Source organism: Aedes albopictus, chromosome 1, assembly GCF_035046485.1.
Source record: "Aedes albopictus strain Foshan chromosome 1, AalbF5, whole genome shotgun sequence".
In the NCBI taxonomy this organism is placed as follows: domain Eukaryota; kingdom Metazoa; phylum Arthropoda; class Insecta; order Diptera; family Culicidae; genus Aedes; species Aedes albopictus.
Window position 1 is genome coordinate 23,081,039 of NC_085136.1, and position 19,081 is coordinate 23,100,119.

At 38.0% G+C, this 19,081-nt stretch overlaps 3 protein-coding genes across 8 annotated transcripts in view; 2 read left to right on the forward strand and 1 right to left on the reverse strand.

The window, feature by feature from the left end:
• Nucleotides 1-5,582, forward strand: part of LOC109424773 (NADPH--cytochrome P450 reductase) — a 109,617-nt gene extending 104,035 nt beyond the window's left edge. For all 5 annotated transcript variants that reach the window (XM_029855332.2, XM_062844221.1, XM_029855334.2 and 2 more), the window contains 2 exons: nucleotides 4,073-4,230; nucleotides 4,320-5,582. In XM_029855332.2, the coding sequence (XP_029711192.1) occupies nucleotides 4,073-4,230; nucleotides 4,320-4,464 (303 nt within the window). In that variant the 3' untranslated portion in view covers nucleotides 4,465-5,582. The remainder of the gene's footprint in view (nucleotides 1-4,072; nucleotides 4,231-4,319) is intronic.
• LOC109417220 (NADPH--cytochrome P450 reductase) overlaps nucleotides 1-19,081 on the forward strand; it is a 350,731-nt gene that overhangs the window by 33,097 nt on the left and 298,553 nt on the right. The window lies entirely within an intron of this gene.
• On the reverse strand, nucleotides 4,766-14,802 carry LOC109417243 (uncharacterized). 2 transcript variants are annotated; one of them, XR_009995964.1, is made up of 3 exons: nucleotides 14,349-14,802; nucleotides 7,714-14,282; nucleotides 4,766-7,627 (listed from the first exon to the last, which is right to left on the reverse strand). XR_009995964.1 is itself a non-coding variant. In XM_029855341.2 (2 exons), the coding sequence occupies exons 1-2, from the start codon at nucleotides 14,690-14,692 to the stop codon at nucleotides 13,952-13,954; spliced, it is 675 nt and encodes a 224-aa protein (XP_029711201.1). In that variant the 5' UTR covers nucleotides 14,693-14,802; the 3' UTR covers nucleotides 4,766-13,951. The 2 variants fall into 2 exon arrangements, 1 of the variants encoding a protein (XP_029711201.1); XM_029855341.2 differs by having other exon boundaries at nucleotides 4,766-14,282.

Here is a 19,081-nt window from a genome sequence, read left to right on the forward strand (position 1 = left end):
AAATCATTCAGGAATCCCAGGAAGAATTATTGGAATATTTCTAGGATTAACTCCGGGAGGAATTCTTGGGGTAATTTCTAAATGAATCCCTGGAGGATTTTCTAGACAAGTTCTTGGAGAAATTGCGGTAGTAATTTCTGAATGAATCCTGGATTAATGCCTGGAGGAATCCCTATAGAAATCTCTGGAGAAACTTCTGGAGGAATGCCTGTATCAATTCCTGGAGGAATCTCTCGAGAAATTCCTTAAGAAATCCCTGGAGGAAACCCTGGGGAATTTCCTTGAAAAATCCCTGGAGAAATTCCTGGACTAGATGAGTTCCTGGTGGAGTTTTCAGAAGAATTCTGGGAGCAATCTAGTGGAGTTTGGTGTTTTTAGAAGAACTCTCGAAGCAATCTCTAGATGAATTGTTGGAGAAATCCCGGGATGAGTCCATGGAGAAACTTCCAGGAGAAATTTCTAAAGAAAACTCTTGAAAAATTCCTAGACCAATCCTTAGAGAAATTTCTAGAGAAATTCTGGGAAGAATCCCTGGGAAAATTGTTGGAAAAATCCCTGGATGAATCCCTGAAGCAATTTCTGGAGAAACCGCAGGAGGAATGCCTGGAAAGTTCTCTGGACAAATTACTGCTGGAAGTTCTGGACCAATGCCTTGCGGAATCCCAGGAAGAATTCCTGGATTAATCTGTAAAGGAATTTTTGGGGAAATTCCTTGAAACTATCCCTAGAAGAATTCTTGAATGAACTCCTGGAGGAATCTCGAGAAAAATTTTGGTAGCAATTAATGGAGGATTTTCTTAAGAAATTCCAAAAGAAATTTCTGAAGAAATTCCAAGAGAAATTTATGAAGAAACTCCTAGAGAAATTTCTAGAGGAATTCCCAGAGGAATTTTTGGAGGAATTCCCGGAGGAATTCCTGAAGGAATTGCGGTAGTAATTGCTGAAGGAATTCCTATGGGAGTTCCTGGATAAATTCCTGGAGGACTTTCTGAAGGGATTCTTGGGGTAATTCTTAAGTAACCTCGTGAGGAATTCCTGGAGGCATCCTTAGAGGAATTTCTAGAGAATTACTTGGAAGAATCCCTGGGGGAATTCTTGCAAAAAAACCTGGAGGAATCCCTGAAACAATTTCTGGGAGAACCTCAGGAGGAACTCCTGGACCAGTCTTCTCTCAAACTTGACACATGTTCAACTTCTGTACGTTTTCTCGCACTTGTGTTGAACATCAAACGCCAAGCATCGGAGTACCCGTGTTTGCTACCGTACTCCGTACCGAAGAGTACTCAAGTACAAAACTTGTGTACGTACAGAAGTACAAAACGAAAATCGATTCGAGCACAAACCGAGAATGAAACCCGAAGCGGCGTTCGGATTGGAAAACGATTGGTGCCGAACTGTCAATCGTCGTTCGAGAAAGCTATTTTTTGCACGATTGCTTCCCACTTCGTTTCGCACGGTACACATGTACTGTACATATGTTCGAGCTTGTGTTTGAAACGAACTTTGAACATAAGTACACGTTTGGGTACTGATTTGTGTGTTGCGGTACGAACGCACAGTCAGAGTACAGGCGGAGTATAAATACAGCAGTACTTAGCGAGTTTGGTGTTCGTTTGGGAAGACTGTCCTGGACAAATCTCTATTGGAAATCTTGGGGAAATTCCGTGAAACTATTCATGGAAGAACTCCAGGAGGAATCCCTAAATGAATATCTTGAGAATCCCTGAATGAATTCCTGGAAGAATCTCTAGAGGAATTCTGGAAGGAATCCATGGAGAAATTTCTGAAGAAATTCCTGGAGAAATTTTTAGAGGAATTCAGAAAGGAGTTACTGCAGGAATCATCGGTGGAATTCCTGGAGGGATATCCTGGACGAATGTGCAGAGGAAACCCTAGAGAAGAAATTCCTGGTTTAATTCTTGGAAGAAACCCTGGAAGAATTTTCGGAGGAATTCATGGAAGAATGGATCCAAACTTGAATCCAAACTTGAATAAATTCCTGGAGTAATTCTTGAGGAAATACCTGGGGTAATACCTGGAGAAATTCCTGGTAGAACTCTTGCAGAAGTCTCTGGAGAAAGCCTGAATGAAATCCTAGAGGCATGCCAGAAGGAATACCTGGTATAATTCTTGAAAAAAAAAAAATCCGGGAGGAATTTCCGAAGGAGTTCCTGGAGGAATCTCAAGATTCATTCCTGATGAAATACAAAGTTCGATGTCTGAGGGAATTCCAGGAGGATTTTCTGAAGAATTCTCAGGGGAAATACTGAAGAAACCGCTGAAATTCCTGAGGAAATCCTTAAATCCTGGATTAATTCCTGCGGGAGTTTCTGAAGGAATCCCCTTTATGAGTTCTTCTAGAAATGTTTAAAATAATCTCGGAATTCGTTTATGTAAGAATAAGAGAAGAAATTTCCGGTGAATCCCTGGAGGAACTCTTGAAGTAATTTCTGAAGAAACCCGATGAGGAATCCCGGAAGCAAGCCCCATGAGGAACTCTTAATGGAATCTCAGGAGAGCTTTCTTAGCGAATACCTACCTGGAAGAATTTTTGTAGGAATATTCCTGGATAAAAAAATGAAGAAATCAATGTCTACAGTAATTGTTGAAGGGAAACTAGGTTTTTTGTACAAATTTTTCAAGCAATTCTTGGAGTATTTTTTAATAATCGCTAAGTAAAACTTTCTAAGATAATTTCAGGAATACTTTTCTGCAGAAATACTTCGAATCATTCCAGATGTAATTATTGGGGCAATCTCTAGTGGAATTCTGAAAGGCATAAGTATATGGAGAAATTCCTGTAGAAATCTCTGAATACTTGCAGAAATACCTTAAAGGATCTCTGGTAAAATTCCTGAAGGAAACCTCGAAAAAAGCTCTGGAACAGTTACTGGAGGAACCACTAGAGATATCCCAGGAAAAATCCTCGAAAAAATGTCTAGTGGAATCCCTAGATGAATTCTTGATTGAATTTCTGGAAGAAGCCATGATGGAATCACTGAAGCAAGCAATGGAAAAAAAAATCTTGGAAGAATTGTTCGTACTCATATAGTTTACGATACTATGAACAAATCTAAAACAGTCATTTTGATTACTCAAAACTACAATACTGATTTGCATATTCACATATCGGGCGCCCATCCCGCTTAAAATTCATCTCAAGTCAGGCCCCCCCTGGGCCCCCTCCAGGAAAAAATCCTAGTTACGCCAATGAGGAATCCCAGAGGTAACTTCTGAAGGAATCCCTGATAAACCTCCGGATAAATCTCATGAAAAACTCCCTGGGAATCCGAAGTTCTTGGAGGAGTTGCGGAAGAAATTTGTGGAGGAAGTGCAAAAGAAATTTTAGAGGAATCCCACACGGAATTCTTGTTGAATCCCAGAAGGAGCCACCAGAAAGTCATGAATCAACACACTTTTTCACACATACACGAACCCCATATTTTGAATTCATTAAAACAACTCTTGAATTCCTGGAAGTTTCTCTGAAAGTTTTAGAAGGAATCCTTGAATGAACTTGAACATTATTGTAAATCATTGAAAGTATCGATGCTTGCCCTTCGAAAGCATTTGTTATACTGCCCCCATTCGCACAACAGTCCCATGTGAATAGGATACCCAGCAAACATGGGTCTGTTATGCGAATAGGGGCAGTATACATCTTTGAACGAATTTATGTCTTGCTTAGCTTAGCTCGTGAAGAGAAACTCTATGAACCCTCAGAAGAACTTGAAGTGGAATGCTGGTACACGGTTGCATGGCTTGGACAATACACTGACTGTCACATCCAAAGACTTTATGCCAAATATGTACATGTTCTGCCACTCTGCCTCTACCCGTTCGAAAGCACTTGCCGATCGTTTCAACTCAGATCACCATTCGTATTCGAAATCATGGATGGGATCTGAGATATTCAATTTATCAGCAGTGTTGCCATCAACCATAACATTGTTTGATGAATAAGTCTACATTGTTAACAATTACTATACATGGCGCCTAAGGTCCCCCTGTTCTTTCTAAGTTAATTTTAAAACGCTTTATGGTTAACGAAAAATTTCTTTCCCTCATTTAGGAACTGGAAGACTACGTCGAGCGCGGCGTGATGAAGCTGCGGACGGCATTCTCCCGTGACCAAGCGCACAAGGTCTACGTGACGCATCTGCTCGAGGAGGACATGGACCTGCTGTGGAGTGTGATAGGAGAGAACAAGGGTCATTTCTACATTTGCGGGTGAGTGTTCTTGTCCTTATACAAAGTCATGTTGAATCCAGAATCTAATTGCTTGTCCATTCTTATCTAATCTCTTCTCAACAAAACAGTGACGCCAAAAATATGGCCACCGACGTGCGGAACATTCTGCTCAAGGTGCTGCAGACCAAGGGCAACATGAGCGAGAGTGAAGCCATCCAGTACATCAAGAAGATGGAAGCCCAGAAGCGATACTCGGCCGACGTGTGGAGTTAATCCTTTTCCCGATTTCCATACTTTCCTCCCCTCTTTTTCCCATTCTTCCGCTTTCATTTCCTCCGCGTGTCTATCATCAGTCCCATAAACTCAGAAAACTCAGGTGTCGAATGGTTTCCTATACTCATCGTGTCGCCCCCTTTCCCCTCCTATTTCTGTCCCATGGGTGTCTCTATCGATCCAACGGTTGTCCTAGTTGTTATTTTATAAAGCTATTCAGTGTTTTTTTTAACGAACCATTTGCGGGATTTTGCCGCGCAAAGGTTGTTTCTTCGTTTTCATGCTTTCCCGACGATGTACGTTTTTTTTCCTTCACACACTAGAGTTTAATCGAGTTTACCAAAATTCGGTGGAAAATTCCAAAGTTCGGTACAAAAAGGTGCACCGAAATACGTACACAGTAGTTTTACCGATCTTATGGTACCTAAGTTGTCTTTAGTAATTGTTAGTAACATTTTACCGCTGAACCAGTCGGTAGTGCATTCATTGTTTTACATACATATGGCATCACTTCTCAGCAAGATCTATAAATACAACAACTACTCATTTTCACTCACAAGCACCTGGACCGCGCGCTAACAGCTTTACAAGTGAACTGCAAGGGACAAAGTTTAGGTTTCTTTATCTTTCTTTTTGTTAATGTAATGTTTATATATTTTTTTTGATCGACAGTGATAAAGTTTAAAACAATTTGTAGTAATTGTAGGTTAGAGATATTTTCCCATTATTTTTTTTTTTTCTGTTTGACTCGTTTGTAAAAAGAAGGAGAATACAAGTGCTAGACGAAATGGGACTCTTGTCTCTCGTTTAAACAATCATGTTGAATGTTTAGGTGAAACACGAGAATGGGTCAGCAGTCGTCGAAAAAACCCAAACAAAACAAAAACAAATAGTTACAAATGAAAAAAAAATGGTGTTAGAGAACGAGCACGTGGAACAGTGCCGGAAATTAGAAGAAGATGGTCAATCCAAATGGAAACAAGTGCGCTATAGATAAGGCAACTGCGATGATGGCAGTTGCCAAGCTAAGCTAAGAACACAAGAACGTCGTAAAGATGTGAACGATGCAATATACTATTTTGGAGATATGTATTCATCTACTTGTTAAGTAGTGGAAATGCTGTGGTTTTCGTGAATTAGCTTGGTCGTGGATGACAGCCATGAACGTGTGTGACGGTAATAGACTTATAATATACCTAGATGTTTCGGAGTGTGTCTCAGTGTAGAAGACCAACGAACTGACATCAATAACGCCTTCATCAACGAAATCATATTACTGTGACTTGCTAACAATCAAAATGATCAGCTTAAATAAGTGATACTAAACCGAATTTCGAAGAAGTTCAGGCGATACGACGATATGATAGCAGCGTCCAGTCCAGGATGGAGTTCTTTTCCTTTGACTCTGCAGCCAAGAAGAATTAAAATTGAATGAAAGATGACAAAGATATCAACAAATCACTTTTCCATGTTTTACGATAGTGACCCCAAACTTTTGACCGATACATCATTTTGAGGGGTGACCCCAAACTTTTGGTCGATGACATCAAGGATTAATTTACTTAATAACTTTTTTTCTAGACTTTTTAGCTAAGTTCTGTAAAAAGCACTTGAAAGCTAATAGAAAATGGGTCATATTACCGCTCTCATCTTAAAATTTGGTCGACCCAATTTCCAGCGAAACTGCCGTAAGTTTATATTCATTTTTTAGAAAATTTGACAACTTTGGGTTAAGTTTACATACAATTTTTTTCTAAAGTTTCTTTTAAATTATGTTCAAAGTTTCTTTGACTTATTATCTTTTGAATGAAACCTAGGGTTTTGAAATCGGACGCAAATTGTCGGAGATATGGGCCTAAAAAAATGACAGGTTTTTAGGGGGTGACCCCAAACTTTTGAACGGGAGTGTAGCAAAGCATTGAAACGTAAGACGCATTGTACTGCGTGGAGAATGCGCTTATGTATTTGATCCTGCGGCTTCCTGCGGTTGTATGCGTATGAGGCACCAACGGACCTTTAAGTGTTGGTTCGGAATATGTTAGTCCTGGATAGCCAACCATCTTGAAGATTGTAGAGTGCGGTTGCAGTAATATCAGGAGGGCTTGGCTCAAAAGCGAACACATTTGAAGAAACCAATGGCTGAGTTATCGATAGTTGAGTACGGTGATCTACCTTACAACTCCCAAGCATTCCAATTATATCTGAACTGGACTTGATTCCACGGGCTCCAGCAGACCCTGTTTCAGCTGGATTGGAAACATTCAGCCACCGCTTGGCTGAATCTTATGTCCCGAAACGGAAACCAATGCCTGAGAACTGTTGAATCTTGCTGTCTGCCAACAAGATTGTCGGTAGGACCGACTCTATTCCCGAAGAGTGTCTTTATTTGGTGTGAACCAAACCAATTGAAAGTAAAATCACCCAATTGATAAAAGTGAACTCTGTCTTCGGCAAAGTTTTTGAAAACCTACTCCTCTATTACACTCTGAAGAATTTTCACGTCCGATTTACGTGAAAAGATAGGTAGTTTTCGTCCACCATATTTTTCACGTCACCTTCACCGGAATGTCAGGTAGCTTGACAAATTTGAGCTTCGCGAATCGACGTGATGAGACAGGTAAATTTGACTCGCGTTTTACGTATCGTTTGCCTGAAATGTGTGTGAGTGCCACTGGAATGTCAGGTAACTTTTACGTGAAAACATGATTAGCTCTACATGAATTCCACGTAATTTCTACATTATTTTTGAATGAAAATAAAGCAGTTGCACCAGCTTGCAACGTATTTGAAGAGGCAACAGATTTTGAATCCTTATAAAATGCAATGAAAATGGATATGTACCCTAAAGTAAAATAAATATATCATTGCATTTTATAGGAATTTGAAATTTGTTGCTTCCTCAAATACGCTACAAGCTGGTACTTATATGTAACAATTAAAGAAAAACTTTATCATTCCTTTATTTAAAGCACTTAATTAATTTACACTTACATATATAATTTATACATCTACATACGTTTCGGATGGAGAAATCTATTTGCAAATTAATCCAAGGATGTTGAAGCAAAACCTTCGAACTCCAACCGTTTCCAATACTCGGTGAACTCCTCCGTTGGACTTCCGCTACCGTCACGCGACCAATAACGCCTCGCCTATTCCAGCTCTGAAATTATTGAAAATAGAAATATTCATAACTGCGTAAAATTAATCACTTTACGTTAAATAATCAAATTATCGTTCAATACTTACAGCAAATTGCACGGAAATTCTAACAAGCAGTTTTGCACCAAACTTCTTCTGGACGCCATATTGGATTGTTTTTTCACACCTGAAAGTCACGTAACTTTCGTTTCGCGGAAACTTCCAAGTCGAAATGCACTAACACATTCGCATTAAACGATTTACGTGAAAATTTGGTGGATTTCACCTAACAGGGCGATGCATACGACGTGGTTATCGAGTGAAGATGACTAACGTCACGTAACTTTGGTAGTTTTAAGAATAAGGATGAGCTACGTGATATTTCACGTAAATCGGACGTGAAAACTTCTTAGAGTGTAGGGAAAACATTGGGTTTGATCAAGGGTAGCGACACTAGTTTTGCCAAGCAAAAAAAAAACTCAAAAAAAAAGCCGAAAAAGACCAAAAGTCGCTAAAACCCGCAAAAGTTTTGCGGTTTTACCAGGCTTTTTCGTCTTTTTCGACTTTTTAAGGGATTTTCGGCTTGGCGAAACTAGTGTTGCTCCCCCTGGGTTTGATGCATCATTGACATTCTAGAACATCCAGTATCATTTAATGTTGATTTTGAATGTGGGTTACATTCATACGTGATTTTTACCCTTCTTACACCCATAAGAAGGGTATAAATACCGCTTGGAAAACCGACTTTCGATCCGAGGCCCGCAGGGCCGAGTCACATATACCAATCAACTCAGCTCGACGAATTGAGCAAATGTCTGTATGTGCGTGTATGTATGTGTGTGTGTGTATGTGTGTGTGTGTGTGTATGTATGTTACAAAAAAATGTCACTCACGGTTCTCAGCCGTCTGTTGACCGATTTGAGTTCTCTTGGAAGCAAATGAAAGCTACTACATCCTAGTAGAACGCTATTGAATTTTATTTTGATTGGACGTTCGGTTACCGAGATATCTTTCAAAGAGTGCTAGGGAGTAGTACAACCTAATTATTTTAGATATTTTTGACAAAGTGTATCACCATAAATTTCTCAGCCGTCTATCAACCGATTCGGGTTCTTAAGGCCCGAAACGAAAGCTACTGCACCCTAGAAGAACGCTTTTGAATTTCATTCCGATTGGACATTTTGTAACCGAGATATCTTTCGGGGAGTACTTTGGAGTAATACAACTTAACTTTTTAAGAGGTCTTTGACAAAATGCTTCATAATAAATGAATCAGCCGTGTGTCAATCGATTTGAGTTCTCTCAGCATCAAATGAAAGCTATAGCATTCAAGTAGTATGCTATTAAACTTCATGCCGTTTGGACATTTTGTTTCCGAGATATCTTTCCACGAGTACTAAGGAGTAATGAAATTTACGCTTTTGAGAGATTTTTGATAAAATGTATCATAATACATTTCTCAGCCGTTTGTCAACAGATTTTTTATGATCATATTTGGTTACACAAGTTAGTTATACATGAAAATGCAATTGCATCAAATACATAAAAGCTACTATCTCTTTTTAATATTTGAGCTTAATAAACAGTAGCAAAAATATCACGGAATGTATGTAGGAAAAGCCTTTTTTATGACCAAATCTGGTTTCTCAAGGAGCTCTGCATGAAAATGCAATTGCATCAAATACATAAAAGCTACTATCTCTTTGTAATATTTGAGCTTAATAAACAGTAGCAAAAATATCACGGAATGTATGTAGGAAAAGCCTTTTTACCCTTCTTACGCCCATAAGAAGGGTATAAATATCGCTCGAAAAACCGACTCTCGATCCGAGGAGGGCCGAGTCTCATATACCAATGAACTCAGCTCGACGAACTGAGCAAATGTCTGTATGTGTGTGTGTATGTGTGTATGTATGTGTGTGTGTATGTGCGTTACAAAAAAAGTCACGCACGTTTCTCAGCCGTCTGTCAACCGATTTGAGTTCTCTTGGAAGCAAATAAAAGCTACTACATCCTAGTAGAACGCTATTGAATTTTTTTTCGATTGGACGTTTGGTTACCGAGATATCTCTCGAAGAGTACTTATGAGTCATACTACTAAACTTTTTAAGATTTTTGACCAAGTGTATCATAATAAATATTTCGGCCGTTTGTCAATCGATTTGGATTCTCTTGGCACCAAATGAAAGCTACATCATCCTAGTAGATCGCCCAGAAATTTTATTTCGATTGGACATTTGGTTACCGAGATATCTTTCGAAGAGTACTTTGAAGTAATATAGGTTAGCTTTTTGAGAGATTTTTGACATTTAGCATATTGATGAATATCTCAGCCGTATGTCAACCGATTTGAGTTCTCTTGGCAGCAAATGAAAGCTACAATATCGTAGAACGTTCTGAATTTTTATTTCGATTGGACATTTGGTTACCGAGATATCTTTCGAAGAGTACTTAGGAGTTATACATCTAAACTTTTTAAGATTTTTGACCAAGTGTATCATAATAAATATCTTAACCGTCTGTCAACCGATTTCGGTTCTCCTGGCACCAAATGAAAGCTATAACATCCTAGTAGAACCCTATACAATTTTATTAGGAGTGGACACTTGGTTTTCGAGATATCTTTCAAAGAGTACTTGGGAGTAATACAGGTTAACCTTTTGAGAGATTTTTGACCAAGTGTATCATAATAATTTTCTCAGCCGTCTGTCAACCGATTTGGGTGCTCTTAGCACCAATTGAAAGCTACAGTAAAGCTACAGTAAGCTACAGTGTGAAAGGCTCTGAAATTTTATTTGGATTGGACATTTGGTTACTGAGATATCTTTCGAAGAGTTTTTCAATAAATTCCTTTTTTTATTATTATATTCGTTTGTTATCTTGCATGAGCTTTTGAACAGTCTATGGGAAATTATTGTTCAATCAATAATGCTGACCTCATATAAAGTGTATACTAGCAGGTTATTGTTTTCAACAAAATTATAAATAACAAATTACAAATAAACAGGAATTCTATGAAAACTAACAATATGTTAAACGAAAGCTTTGAATTTATATTTTGTGGGAAAAATGCAAGAACTGGACAGCCACAATAACTAGCTAATTCCAAAACTGATTAGCATAGTAGATATATCATTTTTGTCCTTTTAACACCATAACCATGAATACCAAGTACTTCGGAGCTAATTTATTCGACTGATTAAGAGATATTAGACACAGTGTATCTCGCTGATTTGCTTATCCATTTGTTAATCGATTCAAGATCTTTTGGCAGTTAACAAAAGATAGAATATTCCAGAATATGTAAGCTATTTTTTTTAAATATTCCGATACAAGTTTCTAGGAGGTGTCTGGCATTTCTGGTAGTTTTGTCCATGGTCTGATGCTATTTTGGAAACCAATTCACTAGATGCCAAATCCACAATATTTTCTAGAACTTTTGGTCCATCATACACAGTAAATATGTTAAATACAAATAATACAACAATAGTTTTAATAAGTGTAAGAAGGGTTCTGTTCACCATAGGTGGATTAAATCGGGTTTTTTTTTGTGAATATGGAAAACTTGTTCATATTTTGAAAAGCTGAAGGTTTCCCCAAACCACAGACAAACAGACGTAACACTCTATTATTTTAGATGAATTTCCTCTAGGAGTTACGTCTGTTTGTTTGTGCTCAAACAGTTGTAAAATTCAGTCCTTCAAATCTACAAGAGTGATTATGTGCGTTTTAGCACCAAATTTTAACATCACATAAGCGGCTGTAATGCGTGAATCTCTTGAAAACCGGAAGACACTTATTCACATTATTAGGATGATGCAGGACATCCAAACTAACATGGATTTTAGAACCTCACTCGTAACAGTCGTCATATCCGCTATACAGAGAAACGTTACACTATCAACCATGGATACTGGTCCTGCTTGATGACTAATAGATATTAAGGTCGTCCAAACTATCTTGGGGTTTAGCCCTTGATCTCTAAAGATGTTACAGTAGATATATTCGTTATCACGTATTCATGATCAATAATCCTCGTACTAGTTATTTAAAATTCTTTGAGATAATCCAGACCAACCAAATGCAGAATTGCAGATTCACTTTCGTAGCAGTAGTCATATTAATTTTACAGAGTTATTATGCATAATAAACTATGACTACCGGAACTAATGGAAGACTAATAGAAGTTACACTTTTAGCGGCACATTCGAAGTCATGTAAACTTTCTTGGAGTTTAGTCCTTGACATCTACTCGAGTTTAGTCCTTGACATCTACACTCGCTGTTCCTCTTAAGCATGTCAGTCCCATGTTGTTTTTGAATGTATCTACCTTTTGTACTATAACTTCAAATATTTTCAAAAAAAATCACTTGCACACCTTTTTCGTAGCATATTGGGCTGTGGAATGAGACGGGAGATATATCAAATCTGGAGCTCGATTTGAATAGGTCGTATGTGCTTTTGTCGATTAAAAATTCGATCAGTTGGATTCGCTTATTATAGCAAAAACCGTTGAAATTGAGCAAAGTTGATACATACAGCAGAATCCTCACAAAACTGGCTTTCTGTTCCATCATTAAAAGTTTGCAAAATATCTGCCATATTGCTACAATGACTAAAATAAACTGATCGAATTTTATATTGACAAAAGCACATACGACCTATTCAAATCGAGCTCCAGAAATTTCTTTCAAATGACCTCGTGAGTGACAGAAATATGATTCGCATTAGAAACGACATGGGACTGTCATGCGAAGAGGGACAGTACAGCTGTACAGTAGATATTTTCGCTATGAACTTTTTTTCAATCATTTTCTATGATCCATTTCAATGTTTTGGAATCATATCAAAGTTATTTGTTGAGTATTTTAGTCCAATCAAACCACTTCAATGAGTAGAACTTAAGGTCTACACTCGTAGCAGTAGAAATATCCGCTCTATAGAATTACGTTTCATAATCTACTATGATTACCGGACCTACTGGAAAAGTGATTCATGTTATTATATACTTTTAGGGCATTCAGGGGGGTCTAAATAGTCCTGACGTTTAGTGCTTTATACCTACGGCCGCTGCAGTAGTTATTTGCACTATGAACTGTAACCCACATATTTAACTAAAATCTTACGTTACGTAACCAACCACGTTCACTTTATCTGTTTATAGAACAATAAGCGTTGTTATATAGTCTAAACTGTTATTAAACATTCCTCATAGCTGCTGCACTTACAGTTGCTGTTTTCACTGTAACTCTCACTACAAGCTCATTGACCACAGTTTCTCCATTCGTATAGCAATTTTTAAAGTTGTAGATCATATGCTTTGTACTTGAAATATAAGTCGAATTCGAATGACCTCCAGTAATTACAATATTCTTACTACTTTGTAAGGCTTCAAACAACATTATTGATAATTTGTAGTGAAATTCGGTGCATCGGAAATGGAAGTTATTACCTTTGATATGTGTTCTAGTTTATTTGATAGTCTTAAGTCTAAGTTAAGCATTGCGAATGTGCTGATTTCTTTAAAGATCTTCAACATCTCAAATGTTCTCATGGGTGTCTGCATCTGGATAAATTCAATAACATGAGTGAATACATTAAGAAGGATTGGTGGTGATATTAATATTATTAGCTTCTAGTTCCGAACTCGAAAAACAGCTTCATGAAGTTCATACGGGAAATCATGTAAATATTTTATAATGTCTTTTCGAGCTTTTCGTAGATACCGTTTTTACGTTATGTTGCATAACTCAAAACAGCAATGAAAGTTCTTGTTATGACTGTAAATTCCATGTTCTGAACTGCAGAACAGTTTGGATAATCCTGAATATCTCGAAAGCATCTCATGATCTCTGTTAGTATGATATGAGCTCCAATGAGCTTTGTTGATCCTCAATACAACCAAAAAATAAATTCTAACATTCTATTACAAGTTACGATTACACGTACACCCGTAGACTTTAGAACCTAAACACAATAATAGTTTGGATGACCTAGCACTTCCGAAAAAATATTTTCCATCATATATTGCCATGTTTGTGTTTATGGACACTAAAACTATAGAAATACGTAGACAAAACTTTATAATAACGCTTAGAAAAATTAAAGTCACAAAGGGTTAATCAACTGTTGCAGTACAAGATACATAAATTGGAGTTCTCACATTTATTTCCAGTTGACAGCTGAAATAATCTGCTACGACACTGCCTATTTGGTGGAATCTAAATTAGGTACCACATATAAAATAAAGGTATAAAAATTAATGTCTACTTTCTCCCGTATTCATGTATGAAAATATAACAAGAAAACAATTAGATAGGTAGCAAAAGTTTCATGTTTCATAGTTTTATTTAACTATAAAGGCAGTGAAGGTAACAAACTCCCGCAAATATAGATCGAGTTCCTCGGATATTTTCAAGCACTCGCGTAACTTCTGAATTGAATCGATCCTGTGCAGATCAACAGCACCCAGTACAAGTTTGATTTGTGAGATGACCTTGTTCAGCTGATACACGATCCGAAAGCCCTGCTGTAGGTAGTACTCTAGTGGTTTCCGTTTGTCCGTTCCGGTGATTAAACTACTGGTCGTTGCTTTGGACCAGTCCAACTGTTGAGCGGTGTACTGGAGGTCCTGATAGCTCCGCAGCAATTTGTTGAAGCCGTCTGCCGTTTCATTTCTGTGGATGAGAATTTGGTTTAAATAAAAATACCTAAGATAGTCTTAAGTTTGGATAGGAACTCACATTAGCTCGCCGGTGGCAATCAGTCGGTTGTTGATTTCGTGTAGGCACTCGGTTTGGATCTGCTCTGTCTGCTGCTGCGAGTAGCAGGTACTGGATGCAGGATTCAATTTCCGAAGCAGTTCGTAGCGCGATGCCTTGGCTAGGGTTTTGTCCACATTGGATCGCTCGGGCCCGGTTAGGGTTCGGATTTGGCGGTACGTGTTGGCTAGGTGCTGGCAGAAAGTGGTCAGCTTTTCTAGGGCTAGTTTTTCCGCTGGAACGCTTTCGGTCACGGATGAATCGAGTGACATTTTTGTTACCTTATGTACACAGTGGACAACGGACAATAATTTATTTGAAACCATTCAAACATTCAAATTTAACGATTATTTGTGTTACAAAATTAAACGCATGGTAGTCGCGATGTTTGTTGTTATGTTTGTTAGTGGGGTGGGCCGGTGGGAGTTGACTAGTTGGGCTTTTGTTTTGTTTCTGATTTTCGCATCCATCATCAGACGTCAGTCGCATTCACACTAATCTAGTACTACTTTTCAATCCACACGGAAAATAGATTCTCTCGTAAGAATGAAATAGCGACTGTTTCAACTGTTTAAATTCAATTGGGTTGTTTAGTGAATAAAATATTGCTATTGTCTGTAGCCTAATCGAAAGAGCTAATTTTTCTGAGTATAACGTGATTTTATTGGTTTCCAATACCTTTGTTTTGATGGTTAAATAACAAAACAGTTTTAATTTTCGTGGATAGAATGACAGTTCAATCGATAAAGCGACAGTTTGACCCGAACAAAAAAAAAATCCCCATACAAACTTTAAATGCATTTTAAAAATAGTTACCGGACTCCGAAAATTATGAAATTTTGGATTTAGAATATTTTTTGGGCGGAGAATCCGATTATGAAATAATCCGGATACCCCTAAAGAACCCAATTGGCTTCTTTAGCGGTGTTGAGATAATACCATGAATCTGCATGCCAAACTGAGCCAAAATCCAAATTTTCATGAATTTTGGTGCCCGGGAACCTATTTAAAAATGAGCTTGTAGTTTGTATGGGAGCGATTTGTTGAATCACCCCTTGTCGCATTTTGTACTGGGCGCAGCTGTCAAGCAGTTGCTCAGCTGTCAAAAGGTGACTTCGAAAAATCTCTTTGAAATTAATTTTAGGTACCAAAATAGAGTTCTAAAAATCTGCACGGAACTACAAATCAACCCAAATTTAAGTTGTTTTGACGCAATCCCGGTCTTCCGTGGAATTACTCAAATTTGCGTTAAACAGCGAAAGTTGTGAGTGAGTAGTTCTCGTTTAAGAGCGGCAAAAAAATTAACCCAGTGGTAAGTTATTTTCACCCAACGGAGGCCTCAAATGACGCAAATTTGGGTTAACTTAAGAAAACCCAAATTTGGCTTCTTCCACGGAAGAGCAGCGGATGCGTCGGTGCTTCTCTCTTTGTTTTCGACAACATTGCGGTGGGGCGAGGGAGAAAACAACCCAACTTTGAGTTAAATCTTTAAGCAGTTTAGCCAAATTTGAGTTTTTAAAACTTATTCTTTGGGTTATAATATTTTTCCGTGTGAAAAAAAAATCGTAGTGGTTCAGAAAAAGGTGCTCTTTCGTATAAAATCAAAAAATCAATACATTTTTCTAAATTTAAAAACCCAATTAATTTTATTTAATTAATTTTAAGTATTTGTAGTTGCGATTATAATAGAGGTTATGTCGTGAAAATTTGAAAGTTTAAAAGGGAAATATGGATCGCTTTGACGTTTGCCAGTGTACACGTTGCTGAATGATGCAAACGATAATTACAGGCAATTTGTGTAGTAGTGTGCGTGTCAGCAAAACGTCAAATCGAAATCCATCATGGTCGACAGTGTCGCGCGCGGTGGCAGTGCGCTCATGAAAATGACACCGGGCAAAAGTTTTAGATTCATTTCCTCTAAGAGTTACGTCTGTGGTGGAACCATCTCAGCAGGGGTCCTATTTTGGGCACTTTTTTGCTATAGCTATATAACTCAGCCAATTGGGTTTTTAAATTTAGAATAATGTATTGATTTTTTTGATTTTATACGAAAGAGCAGCTTTTTCTGAGTCACTATGATTTTTTCCAGATTTTTAAACCTTCATGTTGATACCTAAAATCAATTACAAAGAGATTTTTTGAAATCACCTTTTGACAGCTGGGCAACTGCTTGACAGCTCCGCCCAGTACAAAATGCGACGAGGGGTGATTCGACAAATCGCTCCCATACAAACTTCAAACTGATTTTTAAATAGGTTCCCGGGCACCAAAATTCATGAAAATTTGGATTTCAGCTCAGTTTGACATGCAGATTCAGAATATGGAATAATCTCAACATCGCTAAAGAAGCCAATAGGGCACTATCGGTGAAGTACTAGAATTGTAGTAATGAGCTGAATTTTTGTATGGTGAGAAGGTCTGTTCTCCGTTTCTGCGCAGAAGTGGTGCAAAAATCGTGGGTATTATGATTCCTTGTCTAATTTGATACTGTTTGAGCAAAACATTGGAAAACTGTGTTGTTGTTTTCTCAATTTCTTGTCTCTTCAACAACACAGTTTTCCAATGTTTTGCTCAAACAGCATCAAATTAGACAAAGAATCATAATACCCACGCTTTTTGCACCACTTCTGCGCAGAAACGGAGAACTGACCTTCTCACCATACAAAAATTCAGCTCATTACTACAATTCTAGTACTTCACCGATGGTGCCCTATAGGAGGCAATCAGTGAAGTACTAGATTGAAAGTAGTGAGCTGGATTTTTGTATGGTGAGATGATCGATTCTCAATTTCTGCAATGAAAAGGTGCAAACAGCGTGGGTTATATGATTTCTTGACTAATTTGATGCTGGTTATGCAAAAGTTTGGGTATCTTTGTTGTTGTATTATTTTTTTCTTGCAACTTCAACAACACAGTTACCCAAACTTTTGCTCAAACAGCATCAAATTAGGCAAGAAATCATATAACCCACGCTGTTTGCACCATTTCATTGCAGAAATGGAGAATCGATCATCTCACCATACAAAAATTCAGCTCACTACTTTCAATCTAGTACTTCACTGATTGCCTCCTATTCTGAACCAATAGAAGAATTATTTTGTCTGTGCTTCGTTCATAATATCGAATAGGACAGATCGGTGAAGTACTAGATTTGTAGTAATGAGCTGAATTTTAGTATGGTGAGAAGGTCAATAATTGTACATTGTAATTTGTACAATAAAATAGTGCAAAAAGCGTGGGTATTATGATTCCTAGCCTAATTTGATGCTGTTTGAGCAAAACTTTGGGCAACAGAGTTGTTGTTTTATCCATTTCTTGCAACATAAACAACATAGTTATCCAAAGTTTTGCTCAAACAGCATCAAATTAGGCAATTAATCATAATACCCACGCTTTTTGCACCATTTCATTGCAGAAACGGAGAATTGACCTTCTCACCCTGAGACTTCTCACCATACTAAAATTCAGCTCATTACTACAAATCTAGTACTACACCGAACGTGCCCCATTGCTGGAAAACAACGGAAGATAGAAGCTGGTTAGAGCGCATGTGAACCAAATGCGCCCTTGCTACATAGGGATAGACGGAATTCTCTCCCTCTCTTTCACTCTTATTGATATTATTATTGCGCGATGAAGTACAGCTACAAGCTACAGCGGTAGTGGCTGATCTAGAAGAACAGCCTGATATTGTCGAAGCTTCAGTTCCTGTTGCCACCTCGCCACCGGCCTTGGAAGAAGTTGCTGGTCCGGTACAAACTACGTTTGGCACGAACAACTTTCCGCCGGAACCAGTTGAAGAATTTTTGTACAAGAATCAATGGAGCACGTTCGGTGAAGTACTAGATTTGTAGTAACGAGCTGAATTTTAGTATGGTGAGAAGGTCAATAGGAGGCAATCAGTGAAGTACTAGATTGGAAGTAGTGAGCTGGGTTTTTGTATGGCGAGATGATCAATTCTCCATTTCTGCAATGAAATGGTGCAAACAGCGTGGGTTATATGATTTATTGACTAATTTGATGCTGTTTGAGCAAAAGTTTGGATAACTATGTTGTTGAAGTTGCAGGAAAAAATAATACAACAACACAGTTATTCAAACTTTTGCTCAAATAGCATCAAATTAGCCAATAAATCATATGACCTACGCTGTTTGCACCATTTCATTGCAGAAATGGACAATTGATCATCTCACCATACAAAAATCCAGCTCACTACTTTCAATCTAGTACTTCACTGATTGCCTCCTATTCTCCGTTTCTGCAAAGAAATGGTGCAAAAAGCGTGGGTATTATGGTTCCTTGCCTAATTTGATGCTGTTTGAGCAAAACTTTGGGCAACTATGTTGTTTATGTTGCAAGAAATGGAGAAAACAACAACTGTTGCCCAAAATTTTGCTCAAACAGCATCAAATTAGGTAAGGAACCATAATACCCACGCTTTTTGCACCATTTCTTTGCAGAAACGGAAAATCAACCTTCTCACTGTTATAACCAAAGGAGCAACGCGACGACATTTAAATAAAACACGTCTGGTTCAGTCAACAGATAAAACATTTCTCTTTATTCCACCTATTCGGATACATTGCTATTTCTAAGATTCTGAGCAACTCCTCTCAGAACTCATTTCCATTAAAGGTGGTATTACACTACCACAACACCTCTTCCCTTTAGACAAACACTACATATGCTCAGAAGGTCAAATGTTAACATCTAAC

What these genes read in the sequence shown, in the direction of transcription:
- LOC109417243 (XM_029855341.2), bottom strand. Translation starts at nt 14,692, where the DNA reads ATGGTTTCAAATAAATTATTGTCCGTTGTCCACTGTGTACATAAGGTA. An exon ending in ATTGCCACCGGCGAGCTAAT is followed by an intron (nt 14,283 to 14,348) that starts GTGAGTTCCTAT and finishes TCTCATCCACAG; the next exon opens with AAATGAAACGGCAGACGGCT.